At 36.8% G+C, this 24,405-nt stretch overlaps 1 protein-coding gene across 1 annotated transcript in view; it reads right to left on the bottom strand.

The window, feature by feature from the left end:
• Nucleotides 1–24,405, bottom strand: part of LOC112984010 (potassium/sodium hyperpolarization-activated cyclic nucleotide-gated channel 1) — a 208,519-nt gene that overhangs the window by 27,203 nt on the left and 156,911 nt on the right. Inside the window, exon 5 of the mRNA XM_064501737.1 lies at nt 19,820–19,966. Within this exon, the coding sequence (XP_064357807.1) occupies nt 19,820–19,966 (147 nt within the window). The remainder of the gene's footprint in view (nt 1–19,819; nt 19,967–24,405) is intronic.

The raw sequence follows: 24,405 nt of genomic DNA, 5'->3' as shown, positions 1-24,405 counted from the left end.
TTCTTTAGGGCTACAGGAAAGTTGAAATGTAGAAGAATACATAGCAGGAATGGAAGCCAGAAAAGATGGGAGGAAAAGAGCACTGAGATTTATAATGACTCGGAGGCTACTAGTTATAGAAAGGAACAGTCTGGCTATGACTCCCACTGAGCACAGAAAAAGACACAGGTGCTCCTGCTGCTACTATCTACTATGGTACTACTATCTATGCACTTGACATGAGAATCTCAGCTTAAAAAAAAGAAAAGGCCTAGTCTTCTTGTTTGTAAAAATAGGCAGAAAAATAAAAGCGGATTGTGGTGCTGTTTGGCTGAATCTGAAAATAATCTCAGATAATAGCTCTGCAAGGTGTGAACTACCTGAGATGTGCCACAGGCACTTATAATCAGTGAATTCTGCTGACTCTTTTAGTCAAGAGAAGTAGTCCCAGGTTATCCCTTTAAATACATGCTGTATGACAGGATAAATACTAAAAAGAGATTCCACCTGACTTGCTTGTTTTTCTAAGGATGAGGAAAAACCTGTGCTTTTTCTCATCTAAATAGGTAACAGGGAACTTCCTTTCTCAGGTAAAGCTTCAGCCTCTGGTTCTTTGGCAAGGAAAGGTTATTCTCTGCTCCCACTGCTAACAGTGTGGTGGCATCACACAGGAGCACTAAACTACACTCTTGGTTCTGTATGAGACTGCCTGTCTGCAGCCTTGGCTGATGCTAGAAAGCTGCCAATAACTATTACTTTTCTGCCTTGCTCAAGGATTTTAGAATAGACTTGCTGCTTGTTTTCTGCTTCTGAAAGTGAAAAAGCTCCCTCTTGCACATCTAGAAGGCAGAGAAAGGAAATCGCTAATGAAAGGAAAAAATGAGCTGAAATGGTATACAAGCTGCTGAATAAACACAGAAAAGGCAGGGAGAGTGAAAGGTTCAACTACAGTCATGATCAGAATGAAAGAAAAACAAAACTAGGTGGAGTATTACTGAGATAAAGAGGATGGGAGGAAAACAAAAAGAGGAAATGCAAAAGAACTAGAAGAATGGGAAAAAGAGGCAGGAAGGTTGACTTCAAAGAAGAGATTGAGAAACTGAAGTTCCTGAAAGAGAGAGAGCACAGAAACTGGACAACAAGTGTTTAGAATAAAAACTGAAAAGTGGAGCAGATGAAGAAAATAAAAAAGAAATTGGGAAAAAAGAGAACTTCTAAGTAACATATTTTAATAACTTCATAGCAGAACACAGACAGAGGTGAGAATTCAGACCTGCGTGATTCCTCTGCACAGACCCATCCAAACCCAGAAGGAAAAGAATTGCTTTCTTTTGGAGAAACACAGCAAAATACACCCCAGTCACAGGAATTTCACCTTTGGAACCTCATTTCCTCTTCAGGATACAGCTTCCACCCACCTTACTCTCCTGCTATATAATCTATATCTAGATATATCCATGTATACACAGACCTTATCTGCTCAGTCTGAGTTGCCTAAGGAAACTACGGGCATAGCTGCATAGGCACCCTGCTGCGGTAATTTCAGCCATGATATTCTAGTCATGTACTGATTTTATTGATTAGTTTTCTATGAAAGTTTATGCTAAAGTACAAACTTTCCTTATTTAAGATGTTAGAAGGTGGAAAATTACTGAGGGAGAGGAAATGTGTCATTTTTAAGTGCTTTGTTTTTCTATAGTGTTCTTTTATTTAAATATAAGACCATTCAGAGCAAGTAAAAAACATTTCTGTGAGTCTTAATCACAGGCAGTGCTGCAATTTCAAGTTCTTGTATATTACTTTAAATATCATCTTAGGGAGAAAGAAACAGTAAAGATTATTAACCATGTTTTATGTAATTCAGAAAGTGCTAGGAGACACAGTTTGGTGTTTTAAAACAAAGGTAACAGAAGAACAAACTATCAAAATAAAAGTTGACTTTTTTCTGTGCAAAGAAAAATCTTTCACTCATATTTTCTTTAATTCTTTGGAGCCCGACTGCAACCAGCTTATGCTCCACAAAGTGATGTCTTAATTAGAACAAATAATAAAGCTTTTGTCTTCACCTCTACACCAAGAAAATACCAAGTGAAGCCTTAGGAAAGGATTAGGAATGCATTATATTGCTAAAGTGGTTAAAGGGAAAGAATGATTCAGACCTAAATGGAGCAAGTGTTGATCTAGTTCAAATACTGATCTCTGTTACATAAGAACTAAGTCGGAGGTGCTATGGTCTGCTTTATGTAAGAGATTAAGTTAAGGTAATTACGTTGGCTCCTTCTACCTTTATTATTCATCTTGGGCTTCCTGACCATTTTCTCAAGGTCATATTAAATCATCAAAAATTATAATTTTGGATGGCTTCAGTACACCTGCCATTTCTGGACGACTGCTCCAGTGTGTCTCAGGATGTCACAAATACAGAGGCAGCCACGAGGCTGTCTTAGCTGTAACCAGGACACGACCCTGGCCAGCACTGTGCCTGCTACAACACAGTGCTAGAGAGCTGGAGGGAAGGCGGCTGCCGACAGGAGCCAGGCATGGTGCTCCAGGTCAGGGCAGTGCTCACACTGGTCTTCCCTGCAGCTGGGGCAAGGAAAAAGAGTAACAGGGATGTAGAGAGGAGAACTGGGCTGGGATGTGTTCTGGCAACCCACAGTCAAAAGAGCATCCCACAGAAGATGCATGTGGCTGACATTCACCAGAGCAGCCTTATGCTGTACCTGTCCATGCTGGTGCTTTGTTCAGTCTGCTCAAGCTGACCCAGATTTACAAGAACAGAAAAATGTCATGGACATCTTCCTCCCAAGTTCTTAGGATCTTGCACAGATCCTAGCTGTTGCAGACTTGAGAAATGAAGGAATCATAACAAAAAAGGATACTACAGAGAAAAGATTTGGAGAGGTAAACTTTTAGGAGGATCTGGCATTCTGTAATTTTGGTCTAGACAGACAAAGTGTATTTTTAAACTGTTTTCCTACAGAAAACAGTCCTGTCCTATGTATCACAGTACACTATCTCAAATGGATTTCATGCAAGCAAATGTTCAACAGGGAAGACATTTGCTAAACCAAGAGTTTGTTGAACACAGGATAATTTGCCTATGAGTGACAAAATAATTATATCACAAACACACTCTTTTGGTAGACACTATGACCTTCCAAGTACTTGCTACTTCTATGATGGCATCTGTAAGAGTTTTTATGACACTTTCTTCAGGACAAGATTTTTAGATTGAGATAGTACTTCTAGACTGACTGGAAAAAATTGTAGCTGGAGAAAGTAGACAAAGTTCTTGGAAGACTTGTGTGCCTGAAAGGTTGTCCACTATTCCAATTGATCAAATAAAAGCCACTACTTCCATTGACAAACCATGTCCTTCTTATATGTAGGCCATCAAAGTCTACATGGCCACATCAAAATAGTTTCATTAGGTCACTTCTACATAGTACTGTGAAAATCTGGTGCATAACTTCAACAACACAATTTTTTTTCCTGAGTGTCTCTCCTTAACACTCTGCTGTAAAAGGAGAAAGAACTGAATAAGAAACTGAAGCAGTCTTAATTTCCTGATCACTGAAAGGAATAAGTCACCTTATTGAGAAAGTTATTTTTTCTCCTAGCAATAACTCACAAAGGAAAAATTATTGAGAAAGTGATTATGGGGGAACTATGGGAAAAAGCATGATATTGAGGGAGTTGAGGGTATATGAGTAGATTAAATATATCTAAGCTGTTTTTTGAGGAGTCATAGTCTGTATGTGTTCATGCTTCCCTGTAACTTTTTGATCCATTGGTCAATTATGGTCAGAAAAGAGGAATCTCACAGATACTAAGTTCTATAAATTTTATGACAATAGACAGTCAGGAGGACTAGGATTAGTATCCTTATTGAGGGAATGACTACATAGCTCACAACGTGTTTAATGCCAGAAAATCCATATGGAGCAATGGGATACAATATTCTTAATTTCTGGTGCATGTGAAATTGTTTATTCAATTTGCTTCGGTACGTTGCATTTAATCATCTATACAGAATCTTTCACTTAAAAACATTTCGCTCATTCAGATAAGTAAAAGTGACATACGTACATATTTCTTTTTGAATGGCATTTCCAAGACTTTTTCATTTTTCAGTTACACTGATCTTCTTCTACAGCTTTCTGCAGGGAAATACAGGCCTAGTGCTTCACTTGTGGCCAAGCTGTGATATAAACCTTCAGTCTGCATGCTGAACAAGGGCACTTTTAACATGGAGACCTTGCTTGGACTTCACTTACAATAGGGTATTCCATGCACTTGGATACCATCATTTATGTTTAGAGTTATGCTGAGAAACACAATTCTCTTTTCCTCAGGATTTTGATATTTTGATGCTCAGTTAACACTGCAGGTGTGTGGACTTTGTAACACCTCACTCTCTGGCCTCAAGGCACATAGCTACCCTGTGGCTATATCTTAGAAGCCCCAGAATTCTCTGATCTGAGGTAACTTATATACAATCCTGAAAATACAGTGATCTCCAGGGCAAAGGCAATCTACATAAACTTGGCTGTCTTAAAAACCATTGGACAGCCTCTGTGTTTACATTTTCAAACCACTGAGGTCCCCAAGACCCTCAGTGTTGCCCCAGCGCAGAAAACCCTACAGCCAGCTGTGAGATTAACTGACTTCGGCAGATAAAAATATGCTTTCCAGCCAAATGTTAAATGAAATCCCCTGCTTGGATTCTGTCAGAGCTGAGTTGAAACTGGTTGATCTTTTTTTTCTGGCTTGATCTCTTCACCTCAACTTAAGATAAGACAGCCTTAAAAAGTGCATATGGTAGTATTGCTGTTTCCTAAGAGAAAGTAATCTTTTTTATGCATTAGCAAGCTGAAGGGATATAGGTTTGACCGACTGTTTTCTTGGCTTCTTTGATTAAATGTTGGCCTTCTGCATACTCTTCTATCATTCCCTACTTGATTAGAACTTTCTATTCAACTACTTATATGCATTTTTTATGCTTTGGAATTATTATTACATTAAATTCAAATGCAGACAGGATAATCCTTCTGAGAATATATGGTTCAACCAAACCTTCCAATAAAGTCAGTCTGATGAAAGATATCCATCTTTTTCTTGGCTTGTTAATTGATTTAATTGAGCTTATGGGAGAGCAGTTCTGAGCATCTTATGCTTCTCTTCTCTGGGTCTTTTAATATATTTAGAAGATTAAACAAGAGCAAAAGAAATAAAGAAAGAAAAAGGAAAAAGACAGCACCCAACCACGCTTTCAATCCTCCAACCATCCATCCATTCCTGAACTATGCTATTTTTTAAGTGAATTTAGCATTAATCTTCTTTAATGTTCTGAAATGTTCTATGCCTTTTAATTTTGGTTTCCAGCAGGGAAAAGGACAAGAAGTATCAAAATGAGAACGGAGATACAGACAATGTTTTAAGGAAGTGTGTAATTGTGAGATAGCTGGCTAATCTCAAAAGCCGCTAAAGTTCTGATAATTCAGATGAGGACCTAAAGTTTGCGCTAGCTCACCAAACTCTACCTCTTGAAGTTTTTCCTTCACCATTTGTAATACTCACAGTGATTGCTGCTGAAAAAATTTCCTAACTGCACTTAGAAAAAAATCACCCACCGTCTGTTACATAAGGTAACATGAAATTAGTGCTGTATGATATAGCAGTTGCTATGGAAACTTCTCTCTTTTGTTAACTGAATAAATAAATTGCAATTTGCAAATGAATATAATGATCACTATTTCAGCTTTCTGTCCCAGAGTAACCTAATATCTTCATTCTCGCATGTGTGTGCATGTGTGTGAGAAATACACGCTAATACTACATTTACTAAATATTATCTCAGGCAGGTGACACTTGACAATAAAATCTTGTTTTAGCAAAGCATTTTGAATATTCAAGTTGTTCCACTAAGCCAATGAGATTACATATTTAAAATATATGTTTTGTTAAATTGTGACATAAAGGTGAATCCTCAGTGATGTGCAGTTTACAGAATCCTATTGGTACCTTTCTGTTTCAGAAACTTGTGTTAGTACACAGAAGGGTGTGAATTAGTCATCGTGTTTCTTGTACAGTGAATGAAGAAAACCTCCTGTTTTTCTGAAACAATAATTAAGGAACAGGAGAAAGTTGGCTTTGCTAAACGCAAAACTGTCTAGTCTGCTTTGTTCATGGGTTTATATAATTTATAGGACTGGTTTTCCACTGTCTCTGAAGCTTCCAGCCACCTCCTCTATCTGGTAATCTGATGATTCTGGAAACCATATTCATTCTTGTGCATTTGTACTGAAAGTACAGTGAAATCATTTGGTAACACCAATAAATCTGTGATTGACTTTGTATGCAATCTGTGTGGCAGCTACTACTTTTTCTACTATATCCTTCCAAAAAGAAGCTCAAATGCTACTTATAGCTATTCTGAATGAAGAATACTTATTATATCCACCAAAGTCAATGAGGTTTCACCCAATTGCCAGAATAAAATTATTTTGTTTTAGAAATGTGCAGAAAAGAGTGCTGCTATTCTCAGGACAGTGCTTGATTCACCTGATTGCAATGAAGAAAAGTAGCATATGAGAAAGAAAGAGACAAAGAAAAAGAGAGAGAGAGATGAGAGAATTTCACAAAGGCATCCAGTTTCACTTACATTTATGTGACTTATATTAGGCAAAATATAATATATTTGATTTGTGTGCTTTGTTGTGTAAAAATATTTCAGTCAGAATGCAAAACAGCATGTGATAGCTGAACAATCTAGTTTGCCTTGCTGTGGAAAGAAAAGGTATGAAGAAAATAATGTGTGGATGAAAGTAGGGAGGAAAAATCTGTGTTTAAAGGTAGTAGGGGACTGACTGGAGGCTAAAACACAGTACTGAAACAAAGAACTGGGTGGCAGGAAAAGCTCAACATGCCTTAGGAGAAAATAAAGTTACGGCCTGGCTATAAATTTGTGTGTTGACTAATTCTGATTTGTACTTGTTTAATCAAAAGCAGAATTTGATGCTAGGAATACTGCCACTGAGAATTTATTAGGTGCTCTACAACAACAGGCAAGAAATTCTTTCGGCCATCTTATCTCTCCCTCTTTGTCTTCTTCCTCCTTCTCCAATTCTCTGTGCACCGCAACTGAGGTAGCTCTCAAGAGAATGTGCTTTATCTAGGCCTTATATATACAGTTTAGCTGTCACAATAACAACAACAACCAGGAAAACAGTTATTTAAAAATCAGTGGTGATTTGTTCTCTGAGTTAAAAGCTCTCCAAGAGCTCTGGATCAGACATACTGTTATCTTCTTAATTACTAGGTTAACAGTTATTTCTTATTATGAATTAAAAGCCCATTGGTTCAAAGCCTCTCTCTATAAAATGATTAAGTGGCTTAAATTAAACCTTACTGATTATACTGGATAAATCACAGATAGCTGAGCTTGAAATATCCACTCTGAAATTATGTTTAGAGTTTTTTAGTAATTTCTGTTTGCCTCTAATTTGATTTGTAACTATTCAATGAAGTTCTACTGTATGTAATGACACAGGATAAACAACAAACTCCTAGCTTCTTCTAACACAAAAACCCCTAAACATTGATACTTTATCTATAAACAACATCTTAAAGTGGGGAAAAAAGAATATTTATAAACAGCTGAAGATTTATGTAGATTTCTTAGAGAAATATGTGACAGAACCCTGAATGACTGTATGTGTTAGAATTTTAGTAGATTTACAGTGTCAGCTATATATGTACATATCTATATATATCGGAATGATATAAAAAGAAAGATAAGGCAGATGCACAATCCCTTTTTAATTCTGAATCCAGCCTTCATCACTGGTTTATTATGTGAACAGGGACAAGCTAATTATGAGACCATTTTAATTGCCTTCTGAATGAAACTACTGAAAAGGCTACTGTAGTGGGATCAGACAGAGGGGCTGTGATGTTATGTTGTAAGTAGCAACTTGTGACAGAAATGTAAGGAAGTCATGACCCAAATTCAGCCACTGTGCTGGACCGCAAGCTTGTAGAAGTAGTAAAATAATGAAAGCGTAGATTCTGGGGCCAAGTTTTGCAGCAATACATGAGGATGCTGATCAACTATAAATGAAAGGGTAAGACATGTAGAGCTGGCTCCAGAAGACAGATAATCAGATGGCAAAGATGATAATGAAGTCTCTGGGAATATCTTAGTAGAGTGACAGGCAGACAGCCCGGAAGATAGAATTTGCTTAAGAGTGCCACTTTCACTAATGTTGGTAGCTGCAGGGAAAAGAGATGCATAAGCAGCACAGGAGATGCAAAGAACATAAGAAATTCTGAGGAGTGCAAGTAGGAATGGAAACAGCAAGAACCGCCTCAATAGCAGATCATGTGGAGGAAAGAGAAGGCAAACTGGCAGTAGACTGGTCTATGTGAATTAGTAAAAGCAGCTAGAATAAAAGTAATGCATCAGATTGTTTAAATATGCAGTAACCAGACAAATTTAAGAATGGCAAATCTTAGAATGGTTAACTGGTCTTGGAAAAGATATTTAATTTGGGGATATCATTAGCTGTAGAACAGGTATCATAATGAAACACCCTAAATCAAAAATAATAAAAGAAAAAGCAGCCTTCAGCGAATACAAGTGTTGAAGTAATTTTAGGCGGATGTTTGAGACACTAGCTCCAGTTAGTGTAAAATGTAAACAAGATAAATGAGAGTGTGTGGTATCAGAGTAACAAAGAAATAGTTTTATTATAACTAGCAGCCAAATCACAGTCAAGACTTGACAGATCAAGGATGCATGGGATACATCCTTAGTATCTGTAGATCCTGAATATATTTCTTCTAGGGAGCAAGGAAGGAAGTGGCTATGTAAATTATATATCCAAGAAGCCTGGGGAGATACCAGTAGCTTTCTATCATCCATTTTTAGTAACTATGCTGTGCTTCCTCTCTGCATGCAATCACTAAGACCTTAAATATCTGCACCTGTGCTTTCCTTCCAGGATTAGATGTGCACTAGAACCTATGGAGCCTAATGATAACAGTGCTCTCAGCAACTGTGATTAGCTCATATGCATGATACTTGCCAACTTCAGGAAGTAGGTGAATATGCAGTGGCACACTTTTTACATCAGTCAAATATTCTTTTTTAAAGCAATTTAAGTTCATCTGCTAGTCCAAAGTTTAACATTTATTTAATTGTTAATAGTATTTAAGTATAAGCACATTACCCACTTTATGAATTAAATATAGGCTGAGGATTATTTCCATAAGAAATATGTTCCTATAATTTACTCAGAAAGATTTTCAAATTATCTTAAGACTATATCTTAATCTCTGCTTTTATGAATACTTTTATCTATATTTATTTTATTTCGTAGGAAAGCCCTTAAAAGCCTTGTCATTACTGTTCTTCATAAGGTCATATGTTATAACCACAGACTGGTGGCATAGCAAATGTGTATTGAGATATACTGTGACAGTGAGAAACATAATGACCACACAGCTGTATGTAATGTAACGTATGTACTTACAGGGTACTATGCAGATGTATTGACAGAGTATTATATAGTAATCAAATTCCCATTTTTTTCCACACAAAGATCTTATACACATGTGTTTGCGTGGATGTGTATGTGTGTGTGTACATCCATTTATCTATCTATTTAACTATCTACATATATCTATATGTAGACCTATGCATATATTTATATGTGTACATTTGGTCAGGGCTCAGCTTTTTAGTCCAAATTGTATTTTTAACATAATCTGTCCCATTAGAACGATATTTGAAATTAATATCAGTTAAATATTTTAGAGGTTAATATAACTCATGTAAAAGTGTGTGATCGTATAACTAAAGTTATAATCTACAAGCAAAAAGGTGAGAGGAAAGAAGATTCTGCTCCCAGTCCCAATTATGTTCTTTGGAAATGAAATGTCCTGATGTTCTATATTCTGCAAGGACACATGATCTGTATCTATTTTCAGCCAACATCTTCTCACATGGTGGCCTAAAAATAGGCCAGCTATGAACTTTAAATAATGGCTCAGGAAGGGTATTAACCTCTTTCTCACATTCTAAGTTTGTCACAGTGCTGTAAGTATCAATATTATACAGAGTGTATCTGGTGTTAGAGAATGACAAAGCAAACTACATATCCCTCCAGTTCTGCTCAACACCTCTACAGATGTCATTGTCTTTTGTTTCCTTTCAAGGTCTGTCATATTTTAAGGCACTTCCACATAATAATGCCAGCACTTCTCTTGGTAATGTCTTATTTTGTGCCAGATGCTAATAATCACAAGCTATTTTATTTTCAAACCCTACTGACTGGAGACTTTCTACTCTTGGTAAAATGTGTCCTACTATGAAAACTTGTGTTTACATAAATATGCAAGTATTTATACAACGTTTAGCAACGAGCGATAGAATGAGAAACTAGAGTTTTGTTATGGGGACTGTGGATGCCTATACTACCTATCTCATTTCCTAAATAATCTGTTATTCAGCTACCATAGAATACGCTCTGATCAGGTATATTTTTCAAGTGATTCCAAGCTCTATTTTTTTCTTACGTTTTCTTCTCAGGAAAAAAATCACACACACACACACGTTCATCTTTGCTTCCTGATTTTGAGTTTAGTAGAGAAAACAAGTTTTCACTATGTAATAAACTTAATTCTAACACATATATGTGGCATTCATGAGACTGCAGCAAAGAAAAAATAGCAAAATAGCATTCAGTTGCACGGTTAACTAGTAATTGGCTGAAACAATCCAGGCTAAAAGGAAAATTGTTAGTTACAAAGAATGAGTCTTTTCTTTATAATATATATAATCACAAAGATATTTACTTTACTACGAAGCACGGGGTACCTATCTACAAAATAATTCAGTCTTTCAGCAAGGCACCATGCATTGCTTCAAATGTGCTGCAGTAGCCAGAACGCACAAACATGCAATGATCAGCTCGTAAAATTTCTAACTGCATGTGCTCTAGTCACTTTACTATTATCCCCTCACCGAACCATCATAGTTCCAGTTTTCACTTTTGACAAAAGAGGAAAAAGAAAGTCAACTTTTTCACTAGAAAATTAACAGACAGACTCTAGCAGAACAAGCTGGGAAACCTCTTAGAAAAGTCCTCCCAGGAGGAGCTTTGCCCCTGTCGAGGTGAGCTTAGGATCCACTGTTACCACTGCCTATGGCTGTGAAGGTATCACGAAAGGCACAGACACAACAGATAAAAACCGTTACCTTGAACTCAGCCTAGGAACTAATGGGAAGTTTATACTTGTACTCATAGTGTCAGATTCCACATTTTGCACCAGCTTTCAATTCTGTAGTCTCTAACAGTAGCATATCACAGTAGTTTAGTCCCCAGGTGAGAGTGATTCTTGTTAATCACTGGAAATATCAAATGCTAAGTTCCTTCAGTGTTAGACTCTTACCTTTAAACAAGAGTAATTCAACACCTTGTGCAGCAAGATCTACACTATATTTCATTATCTGTCCATTTATAAGTAATTTCAAGCACTGTTAAAGGAAACACAGATAAGTCCATTGAAAAGCCAAGGTGCAATGTTAGAGGAACACCTCGTGAATAAACGAAAACATTTTTTTCCATCCCCATGTCTGTTTAATCTCTTGTATAAAGACTCTTCAACAAAAGGGGGCTTTATATGGATATTACACTTTAAAAACATTATGTTTTGGCACTGAGGAGGAGAGGCCCTGCTTTTTCAGGTAGTAAGACTTAAGAAAAAAATCAGTATTCCACCTTTTGCTTACCTGGAAGTGAGACAGTTTTTGGAGAAAAATTGGAAGTATTTGCTTACTGTTAAATAACAACAGTTCAAAACTACAGTTTAGACATTGAGTTTTGTGCTGGTTCTAGAAAAATGCACTGTTTCTTTGTTCAAGTAAAACAAGGATCTAGCATTGCCATGATGTGCAATGCTTTAACTTGGATATCCCCCACAGCTTTAACAAGATTTACCTTCTTATATAACCAGTGTATCTACTGAAAAATAGATCTATCAGTGTGCATTCAAAACAGATGTTATGCTTTGTTGTTTTTTGTCCTCTGTGCTTTGCCTTTATTTAAAGCCACATGCTTTTAAAGGGAACTCCAAATTATGCATGGGAAATGCTCTGTACCCTTCTATATGCTGTTACTACCATTCCTAGCAGGAGCTGGGTAACATAACATGATGAGTGCATAAAAATAGGCACACGCATTTTCTTCTATATCAGACAGTTCATGGCACATTTATCTCCTCTTGCTGGTAAATCCCAACAAATCTTTATGGTGAATTTCATTGACATTGGCATCTTTTAAGGGTGCCCACTCAACACAGAAACTCTTGTATTAAATGATCCCCAAAGCACTTTTACCAACTCTAAACAAATAAGGTGCAAAAAGAATTTAACCTGCGTCTGGGTCCACAATTTAAATTTCACAGTGAAATCAAAAGGAAAAGATGTCCCCTCTCACCATCTCCAAGAAGGAGATGTACTGAAAAGGGATGAGGGCACATCCTTGCCATGCGTCCCTGCCCTGTCTGCACAGCAGCTTCTCACTCAGGTCGGGGCTGCATCCTTCCCCTTTGTGCCACTTGCGAGATGCTCCCCCCTTCCTCTGCTCACACTCCCCTTACACAGGTGTGCATATTTTTTACTTCAGAAGCACACTAGGGGAAAATGGAGAACCTTGGCAGGTACTACTGATGCACAGTATTAGATTGCCATCTTGCAGCCAGATCCTGCAGCTCCTAATCTTGAATTAAAACAGACCATGTAGTTTCAGACACTGGATCAAGAAGGATTTACAATTATTTTCCTAAAGGATTCAGAGAAACATTTGTTAACTTCTGTTCCATTTTCACAAAAGGACTCATAGTCATAATTCAGGGACTAGAGCAGAAGATCACACAGTATTAGCTGAACGAACCAAAATTTCCAAATCCTACTAGAGCGAATACTAGCCAAAGAAAAAGCAAGCACAGTGTTAAAACAGAATGTGCTTATATAAAGAAAACTAAACCAGAAGACATCTAAAGCCCTTTGTTATTTTCTTTAACCTCCTGGAAATCAGCAGCTCCATTTATAATTGCAATAGTACATTCAGCTCTAATAGGAATGTACATGCTGTGGTAAGCACTGTCTAACACGTATTAACTTCTCCTGGCTTTTAGCAGAAGCTACATGAAAAAAAAAAAAAAAAGAAAAAGAAAAGATGCCTGCCTCTTCCCATCCCCTCCCCCTAATATTATCTGGGTGGCAGCTACAGGAACAGTCTTTCACTTCCTTAGCAGTGGAGACACGACAGACACTAGGAACTGTGATCCTGGACTGAATGAGGCAATGGTGAGAAATTCTCCCCCGCGGGACGGCACGCCTGTGGCATTAGCTGTTGTCCTCTGAATGAAACAGCAATTGTTGCCCTTGTTGATGGCCTTTCTTTCTGATTCTGCTCTTCAGATGCTTGACTAGCAGATCGTACAGTAGCAGACACAGATTGGACTTATTTTCTATAGCTGTCTTTGATGTCTCTCACAGCATTCAGCTTGGTGTGCTTAACTAGCATTTTGCATCTAAATCTTCCGGCACTTTTCTCAGATAATTTACCCTTTTAAGAAACAAATCAACTACTGCTCTAAAATCACTGGATTTGATTTTGATTATTATATTTGAGGAGCTCATGAAAAAACTGTCATGTTTGAAATGTACAGTTTGGTACCATGTCACACCTGGTGGGGCACAGCATCTTAAAACACAATAATTCAACCACTGCTGATCATCTGCCCATTTCCAAAATTAAAATGGCCTATTTATTTATTTTTTTAATTTACAAAACTTCATCATTGTCTTTTCTAAGAGGCTTTTAGGGCTTTTTTTAAGCCTTGTATACCTTGACTATTGGGCACACCTTACACAGAAAAATAGCAATGCTTTTTTTTTTTTTTTAGCATTTATGGAATAAACAATGCTGTAGTATATCATCATTTATTTTGCAAGATTCATGTGTTGCATAGTTCAGCCATGATTTCAGTGGTCCAGAGCACAGACTAAAGCTATGTTTTATCTGCATCTATGTTAAAAAACGTGAATGTTCTACATAAAGAGATATTCACTCTCTCTGTGTAGCCATATACCCAAATGAGTTCCTCTATAACTACATCTATAATTCTGATGCATTTTACATCGTTCTCCTCTTCAAGCTTCTTACCCAAGCTTCAGCAAATATAAAAATGTATAAAAGTACAGTGGATTATAATGAAACAATTACCTCTCAGTCTTCTATGACCTTAAATTTATGGACATAAGTTATTATGGAAGCAATGTAGTTGAAATTTCCAATACTGTAATATTGACTCTGATACTTTATTGTTTTTTAATAAACTCATTTGATTTTCTGTTATTATTTTAATGTTTGATGGCCAGTATCCAAAAATCATAATGACTGCACTATTAAGAAAGATTTATGTTTACTGTGCTGTAATAACACCACATTTCGGCCTCATACTATTAACTGTGGAGATGTCCCATGCTTTGCTCACAGGATTATAGTATAGAGTTCCAAAGAAACTATAAAGTCTTGTGATTTCTAAAGATAAATATGAAACAGAAGGAAAAGGAAGCAAATTTTAATGAGGAAAATGAGAAAGCTAATTAATTGGGAAGAAGAGTTAAGTTACTGAATTGATCATTTTTAAATTTGATTTTAAGAGTATCAAATACTTTCTCTAAAAATATACTTGTCTACATGTACCAAATTGATCTGTTTTTAGTCCTATTTTTACTTAGATGAAATTACTGTTGGCAAATTATAAATCCAATAATGGAAGCTTTGCACTATTTTGTTACGAGAGTCCGTTTCTTACAAGAACTGTCACAAAATGCAACTCCTGATGTAATACTAAGCAGTGTGCTGGATCTTTTTCAGAATTTTACACCTGATTCATCAGTCTGTAACAGGTACCATAACGTACTTAAATTCACTATCCCTATGGCAACAATAAAGGCCAAGAACTTCACTGCTTGATGTCGGAAAGGGCAATGTGTACAAATGAAGCTTGTTAAAAGAAACAAAAATGGGATTCTTTTAGGCTGGTTGGAGATTACTGATGGAAGAGTTAAGTGATACACATAGGAAAATACATATAGTCATGTATCCATTACCACTTAGGACTTAGCTCTTTCAGTTATAATGATTCCATAAAAATGCAATCTCTGTGCTTGGCAGTGATTAAAAAAGGCAAATTAATGTTAGGAATTATTAAGAAAAGAATAATTCATATTATTATGATATCATTATAGTAGGTGCAGATCTGGTGGTCTCACCTCAAAAAGGCTATAGTAGAGCTGGGAAAAAATTAGAAAATGGCAACAAGAGTGATCATGGGGATGAGCTGGCTTCTGCGCAAGGAAAGATTACACAGAATAGGACTCTTTTGCCTCAAAAAATACAATACAAGGAGGGATACAGAAAACTACAACATCATGACTGGCAGGCAAAGGGTGGATAGGAATCGACTGTACCATCACTTTTGGTACAAGAATCAAACCCAAAAAAGGCGGTGGGAGCCAGGTTCATACCCAAGAAAAGGAGGCAGTTCCTCATGCAGCAGCCTGTGACATTGTGGAACTCCGTGCCAAAGGACGTTGGGATGCACAAAGATTACACAGATTCTGCAGGAGAGTAAATAATTAATTGGAAGGGACACCTCTCAAGGAATGCTAAATAGAGAAACCACATCAGGCTCATAAAATCCCTTGAGCTGAAAATTATTGAAGCATAGGAGAGTAATCAAGGGAAATATTATACTTTCCCTGTTCTCATTCTTCTCTGGGTGTCCACTTATCCACAACCGCTGGAGGGAGGCTATTGGGTTAGATGGACCCTGAATCCAAAAGAGTTTGACTCTTCTCATGTTCTGTTCTTAGGTGAAACTGCTTATGTATGATATGTGTCTTTTAATGTTTGTAACTGAATTGCCATTTTGGAAGAGATTTTGCTAAGCTATGGTTCGTTCCTCATCATCTGTACCATCTCCTATTTGTGTTATGACAGTTACAAAGATCTCATTTGGGACTAAGACCTTGTGATGTCAGATGATGTTCAAGCACGTATGTTGCAAGAACTCAGAATTAAGAAATGAGAAACTCTAGAAAGCTTTACAGGTATCTCTGTCTGCTCAAGAACCAAAGACAATATGTATATAGGAGAAACATGCAAATTGCTACCAATTACTAATTGCTACCTTAAGAAATAAGGGAGGGAGATGATTGTTAATCACAAATGTTAATAAAGAGGGGATTTATCACACCATCAGGTGTGTAAAGATTCAGCCTTTTCTCTAAACTAGTAATCTAGGTTTTCCCTACAGTAAGTAGGGGTAGGGGAGGTGCAGGGTGAGCCTGGGTGACTAGCTTAGGCTTGACACTGAATTTATATATAGCTAAAGCTAGGTCAGAAGAATACAACCTTGCATGGCCTGGCTAAAGCAAATTCAAATTACCCATCTGTACAAAACAAGTAACTGCCAGGAGTCTCCTGACTACTTGACTCTCAGGAATGCTGGACAGTTATTATCAGAGAAGGTTACCTGTGAAAAAGGGCATATGCTTTTCAGGAAGAGCAACATTTTTGAATTCAATGAAAAGACACTATTTAATTCTTACAAGCAGGTAGCAGCACAGCACACGTGGCAATGTGTGGGTCATACAGTTTGAGCATGTAAAGCTGAGAGTATCCAATTAATTACATTACCATGTGACTAATATACTCAATTTGTGCAACTAACTTAACCAGGGAGAAGATAAGGTTTTAAAATCCCCTTTTCTAATAAATGTCTACCTTTGTTCCCTGCCATTAAGGGAATTTCTTTGTTAATTCAAGCTTATCCTTAACTGATATAGGTCAGTCACTACTTGGGAAATGTATGCTTTACTCAGATAGGAAACACCTGAAGAGCCTTGGAAATTTAGCTAGCTAAATTAGCTAAGCTTATTCTCCATAATAAACATGACTATATTTTTTGTTACCAAATAAAGTTATCCACTCACACATATGCAGCACACCTTTTTTCAGCTTATCACTATTTCATTCATCAAATGTACTATGAACATTCTATACGAAATTTTCAGAAGCTCAGTCAAATGACCATCGATCTTGTTTTACCAAAAAAGTCTTACCTCTGTTGTAAGTATATACAGCTGTAATAGTAGCGTTCATCATGTAAGAATTAATTTTACACCAGATTTCTACTCCAATTCTATGCTTTTAACTAATTTTTTTTAACAGTTGGAAGATCTTATTTATATAATGTAAAATTATTTTCCTACTTACTTTTACAATAAAAATGAGTAAGCCAAATTTTTAAAACATGGACAAAAAAATTCACACTTCTAAAGACAGACTGGATGTGGGAACTTTCAGCCCATACAGTGAACTTGAATGGCTGAGAACAAGGAGAATAGAAAACACTGCAACTGTTTTATAGCTTTTGGTGATATTCATGCTATAATTATTAAGCAGTTTGTGTGGTTTTTTCTTGTTCTGCTTGTTGTAAGTGAGGAAATAGTGGTTTCAGTTGAATGTCTTCATCAGAAACTACATTCATCATGGTAAGTATGCCCCACGGAGACTCTGAATGTTTAATTCTCACTCCACACTAAACTGAAGGTATAATAAAATATAAAATTCAGTAAGAACTTAAGAAATGCAGCAAATATTTATTCTTGAATGGTGTAATTAGGATATCAGTGCCATCACCTGGATGTTACAGCCTCATGCAGTTATTGGCACATAAGATATGCTGTCCAAGATCAATAAAAACTGTGCTCTGCCTTTAAAAGGGTCTAATTTATTATGGATTAGTCACACCAAAAAGCCACTGCCTGCACTACAAAAGTGTGCATAATAAAGTGATAGCTAAAATAGTGTTTGAAACTGCCAAACTAAGCAAACATCTAAGTGGTGTTTTCAGGGCACAGTGCATGAGCTGCTGCCAGAATTCAGACAGAATCCTTGGGAAACCTTTTCTGTCTGTCATTGCCACTGTCCATTTTTCTCCATTTTTCTTGATATTTTTCTGGAACAACCACTATGTTGTCATCAGGACAGTGTGCAACCTGACTGTAGCTTCTGATGAAAGCACTCTGCTGGGTGGATAAATTCTTATACAATAAAGAAAACAAAGAAATCATGCTACATACAGCATGATCATAATAAAACCAAAAGCCATTCCTTCAGTGATATTCCATTCTTATTCCATGTTTTTAATGGCTCATTAATTTTTGAAATTTTCCATGCTTGATCTCTCCCCAGAAGTGATTTTTGGTTTTTATGCTTGACCAAATTTGCCTTGCATTCTTAATATGAAAAAAATAGAGAGAGAGAGAGGGAGAGAGGGAGAAAGAAAGAAAGAGGAAAAAAGAAAAAGAACAAAAGAGAGAAAAAGAGGATGAAGGAGAGAAAGAGAAAGGACAGAAGGGAAAGAAAGCTAATCAGTGCTGCAATTGAAAATTTTTGTCAGTAAAAGATTTTGCACTGGAAGGGTATTAGACTTCATTTACGGAGAAATACTTTCCTTAGAAGAGCAGATAGATTAAACTTTTGTCTGATGTCAGTCACTGCTAAGCCTGTACATACATCCATTTCTTTAACAGAGGCCAAGATTCATGTTTTGACTGTCACTGCACTGTAGGGATAGTTTGTGGGCTTCCTTTTTCTGTCCTACATGACAAATTTTTATGGTGCATTCTTCTCTTGTTTCCTCATATGACATTTCGAAAGACACTAAGGGGAGCTCAGGGTAAATTGCCAGAAGCAGTATCAAACCCAGAACCATCCAGTTGCCCTCCAAAACACTTACAAATCCACAATATAATAATAATGAGAGAACTCTGAGGCTACCTCTATGTTAGGAAATTAAATGGGCCCAGGCACTGGAATTCAATCATCTATACTGTTAAATTGTGAGAATAATCATGGTTTGGCCTGATTTTGACTTGGACCGTCTAGTACTGACCCAGCAATTTTGGGCACAGTTCACCACTCCCAGTTGGCAGTTTGTAGGGAGGGAGGCCAGTATGAGACTTTGACAACATGGACAAGATCAAATTGTGCCAGCCGGCCTCAGAACTTCTGAACAGGCATGGCATTATTTCTTATAGATATAACTTGAATATGCCAACTATTTTAAATATGGAATTTGATTGATTTTGGAATTGGATTATATGATATGTTTCCTTTTCACAACAAAGAGCTGGATTCAATGGTGCAGACAATCCCTTACAGATCTATGTTCTTATTATTCTGCAAACCTTGCTAAAAAAGAATAAACCCTCACATATCTTTCCAACAGTACAGATGTCATCCTGTGCTCTGCAGGGAGTTAAAAGTACAGATGTCATCCTGCACTCTGTTGGGAGTTATATATGCATGTATTCAGCACCATCCCTCCCATGGTAGGGATATTAAAAGACTTTACTTGGTATCACAGAAAATTACACAGGATTCATCATACCTCTCCTCTTTTTTTCCCCTTTTCGTGTTTATTTTCTTTTCCCTGCTTATGCTTTCTCCTCTTGTGTGGCAGTGACTGACAGACTGGTTCAGAGGAGAGTGTGAACATGCATATTCCTTCGTATCAATCCAATCTAACATAAAGTTCATTCTCCTGATCATTCATTGACCAGGTAGATGGTCAAACGAGATTAAATGTTACAAAACAGAAACAGAAATAGCATTTTAACACAGAAATAGCAAAGACATGAAAGCTTTCCATACCGTGAAGAACTGCTTGGACACTTTAATCTTACCTCCCTAAGGGGATCATTGAGCTCATTGAGAATATTTTCTTCATCAAAAATCTTGCCTTGGTAGCGGTGTTCATAGTAATCATGGATCTTCTGGCGCATTTCAGCAGGTAACTTGTGGAATGACATGTACTGTTCCACTTGTTTGTACTAGTAGGAAAATAAAAGAAAGAATTAGGAAACAGAAAGACTTTTTAGTTTTTCTACAGGCATCTAGAAAATGAAAGTGAAGTCATGTATCCATTTCAGAAATGCAAATTCCAAAACATTTCTAATATATCCAAAATTCAGTATGTTCATGAAAGACAGCAAACAGCAGAGCCAAGTTTGCTGATTTCAAACATGAACACCTACAACTACTGTTATATATCTGATAAGGTGCAATATAAAAACAAATCTGTCGGAAAGCCATTTCAGAAGATCACAGCTAAAGGAGAAACAGTTGCAGTATGCATAGAATGCAGAAGTATGAGAAGAGGATCGCTATAGGAAATCTCATGAAACCATGGAATTTAGTAAATAGAAGCCTTTTCTATACTATAAAATTTCTATTCTAAACAAATATAATATAACCATGTGATTTACAGTTGGGGTATAAATAAAGGGGGAGAACATGATCAGAACTTTGGGTTTGCAACAGCAACATTAATGCGACATAGATCTGCTTCAACATTTTGGTGTTAAATGGCAATTATCAGTGCTGAACATTTTATATATTTTATTTTATAAAGATAACCTTTTAAATACACATCAAAGGATCCTTACAGGAAGATTAGCTACTTTAGTATTACTGTTGCTCAGGTGGCAACATAACAACTGAAAATAATGGAAACTGCCTTAGCAGTGATGCTAATATCCACATTACTGTCTGAGTTTTAGAAGCCAAATCCTCTCACTTGTCATGTGTTCCCTAAATTCCCAGCTATATACAGTTCCAAGACTACACAAACGCCGTTTTTAGCTCATTCCATGCAGCAGATGAGGAAACTGTATATAGTGTATATCTACTACTTTACTACCGTATTCAGAGTTTAAGGTGTGAAATTTCAAGAGATGCGTATGCTTTATTAAGGTTGTTTATGAGGTGACTAAAGAGCAACATTAAAATCTGTGTAGCTAACAAAATAGAAAGCACTCCCTCAGGAGAATGAGGGGAAGATAGAGGTAAGTGTTGAACTAGAAAACTAGGCATGGCATTAAGAAAAAAAAGTGGGATAAAACAGAGATGACAGGACCCAGGAGACTCAGAGAACCCCCCTCTATTTGTCTCACCTGTGTTAACAACTCCTTGTCTCTACCAGTCTTCTGCCCTGTCTCCTGTTTTGTTTGCTCCCAAACCTGCCTGCCTGCCTCAGAAGCCCTCTTGGCAAGCATAATTCTCAGAAAAGATAGTCCCAAGCTAACATACACAGAGCTGCACTGTACAAAATTGTACGATACATCTGAGATCCAGAAAATGGGGAAGTTGCCTTTACTGCAAACTGACAAGTTCCACCTGAGTGAGACTTTTGCTTTTCAGGCCCCCCATCCGTGACTCACTCGAAGGAGATTAAGGCACAGAAAGGGAAAATCCCTTCCAGGCTTACAGGTGAGTTAAAGCTTGGCAGAAACTTGTTTCCTTATGTAAACAGTCTTCATTTAAATTTTTCTTCTTTTTTTCAGGCTTAATTAGGCAATTTTAACTCTGTTTTCAATTAAAAAGCCAATGAAGCCTTAATTAGGATCAGCATCTCTGTAGAGCAATTAAATCAATTTATAATGTACATGTACTCCTTATGAACTGTAGCACATATCTTTAAACTTGCATAATTGAAGGCTATTCAATCCTCTGGAATTGAAATTAGTTTTTGCTTTGCCAAGTGGCATAATATTAGGTGGAGCCGTGTGTACAACATTCATTCCCTAAATAAGAATAAAATAATTTTGCATGAGACTAACTATTTAACGATGTACTATGAGTACATAAATCTGGTTTAACCTCTCTACTGCTATTTTGAACCTCTGAAGCAAGAATTCTTCTCTTTCCTTTAAAAGTAAGATTTAAATTTGTGTGCTCATCAATGGTTTCTGCTCTGATAAGGAGAAATTTAGCCATACATTTTGGGTGTGAACGAGAGTTCTGGGACTGCAGAAGACAGTCGCCTCTTAGCATAAACAATGTATTGCTTCTAAAATTATGCTACTAATCAGCTGCAGCTAATCTAGCCATGGATTTACTTGGAGGGAAGGGATTTTAGATCTCCCAGTATTCCGTATATCTCACTGAGGTGGTGAAAAAATCCTGGAAACTGCAGTGCTCTGGCTTTTCTGCAGCTTCTCCAAACCAAAGCCAGAATGAAGATGCTGCACTGCACAACCACTTTATGCCTGTGTCCAGCCCTCCACTGCTGTGTCCTCATGTAAGCAGCGTATCATGTGGAGTAACACAAGGGCACAATCAGATGAATGAGAGGGTAAGAACTGCAATAGGCTCCTTCACAGGGGAGCTCCACCCCTTTACTCCAATTTATTTGCATTCTGATATGCTTGAGCAATGTTTATAAAGAATAATCCTTGCTAAACAAAAATATACATTAATCTCAGATACACAGGATATAATGCAAGAGAGTTGTGAAGATCTTTCATACCAAAATAACCTTGAAGAACAATTGCTAAAAGCAGTTTGTGCTTGCTCCCACATAACCTAGCTCTTTTCTCTACAAGGGATTATGCTTGCACAAGAGAATTTTAGGGAAACAGAAATAATAATACTAATACGAATCCAGTGCCTTTTACTACTGGGTCTCAAAAATGTTTCCAAATTAATAGCACACAGAATAATAGAGACTTCTGTTTATTAGCAACATTTGTTTTCCAATCTACAACTAGGAAGTTGTTCCCAGAAATATTTACCCATCTAAATTACTATTGAGGATGCTTTCCATGTCCAAGTCTGACCCTGTGAGCGTACAGTATACCATCACTACCATTCCGAAAAGAATCTTCGCCTAATCTTTTTCAGAGTGATTCTGACTCATATTCTATATCATTCATGCTACTTCTCCCCCCTTCTTTACATTCTACCATAGTCCTAATGTAAAATGTTTCCTCAAAACCTTTAATTTGTTCTTTTTCTTCAGCAACTGATAATTTGTCACTAACTAAATCCCAGTCATGATGGCTTCTTAGTTCTAGAATATTAAGCAAGTTTATGTTTTTTCAACCTATTATTTATTATTGACAATATTGAGGATTTGCCAGCTTAGTTGCCACTGTGGTATCTCACACACTGGTTGCAAAATATGTGCTAAAATGAAGATACAAGAATACAGCAAAATTAATATGGTCTTGTTCATTCTGTGTAGTAAAACACTGATTCATTTAAAGTTAATTTTGAAGAAATTTTTCTCTCTAGGTACCATAGACACTAAAAACGTCAGATGTGGAAACAATTTTACCTTTAAATATTTATTCTGCTTTTTCATGCTCTTTTTCATTTCAAATTCAATATCAAAAAAAGTTTAAAAATTCTCACTAGCACCATGAGCCCTTTAAATAAATATGAAAATTCAGTATCTTTTCATGGTTTGTCTGAGTGAGATTTTACATCTAAAGTTGATAACTTGTCAGTGAAATTAAATTTAGTCAAAACTTTAATATTAGAGTTGGATTTAAAAGAGCTGTGCCTGATTCCAAGTCATCCATCAGAGCTAACACTTGAACCTGGGTCTTCATATGCAAATGGAATCATTTGCCCCTACCGACTCTTCTTGTCACACCGCATCTTTTCCTTCCTAGATTGAAAATTTCATTTTGCTTTTTTGGGGTTTTTTTTTTTTTTTTTTGGTTTGGTTTATTCAGAAAAGTGACATCTTAATTCCACGTTACAGAAGTGCCTCAGGCTCTTTTTTCACATGTGTGTGAAATAATTTCAATACCACAGCAAGTTCCTTCAAAACTGACAATAATTTCTTCTTTCGACTTTTCTTATGCCACATAGGAACCTCCAGTCATTGGAAAGACAACATTAAAAATATAAATGATTGTGCTAAATCCTTTTTTATTCTTTGATCTTAAGTTGCCTTTTCAGCCTTGCTCCTACCTGACACTGCAGAGAACTAGATTCTCCTGGGAGGGAGAAGTAAGGGACTCTGCATGTGCAGATCTCCCACGTAGACTCTGCTTCACATTCTTTAGAAATGGGATGTTAGAGGCCTCAAAAGGCAGGGATGAACTCTACCTTTGATTCCAGGGTACTGAGGAGAGAAATAACAGGCATCCAGGCTCTTCAGCAGAGCCTGTGCAGGATGAAGACATGGCAAGACAAAAGAAAGGTAGGACAAACCTTTTAAAATGAGAATCATTGTTTTGTCTAATATCACTACATCCAAGTATGGGTTTAATTTCCTGTGGAACTAAGAAATTTCCATAAAACCGTAAGTCTGGTCCAGTTAATTTCAGTATGTTTTATTGAAATCAAATGATTTCAGACTGCTTTAAAAAAACTCTTAATGCATAATTATGTAACTGACTGCTATAAATGAAAAGATTGTCTTCTTTCTTCTTTTCCCTGACTCAGTTGGCTTATACTCTGAAGTATGGAGATCAGA

The sequence above is a fragment of the Dromaius novaehollandiae genome, chromosome Z, assembly GCF_036370855.1.
Source record: "Dromaius novaehollandiae isolate bDroNov1 chromosome Z, bDroNov1.hap1, whole genome shotgun sequence".
NCBI classification, from domain to species: domain Eukaryota; kingdom Metazoa; phylum Chordata; class Aves; order Casuariiformes; family Dromaiidae; genus Dromaius; species Dromaius novaehollandiae.
Note: the sequence above shows the minus strand (reverse complement) of the source record. Positions and strands in the feature narration are given on the sequence as shown.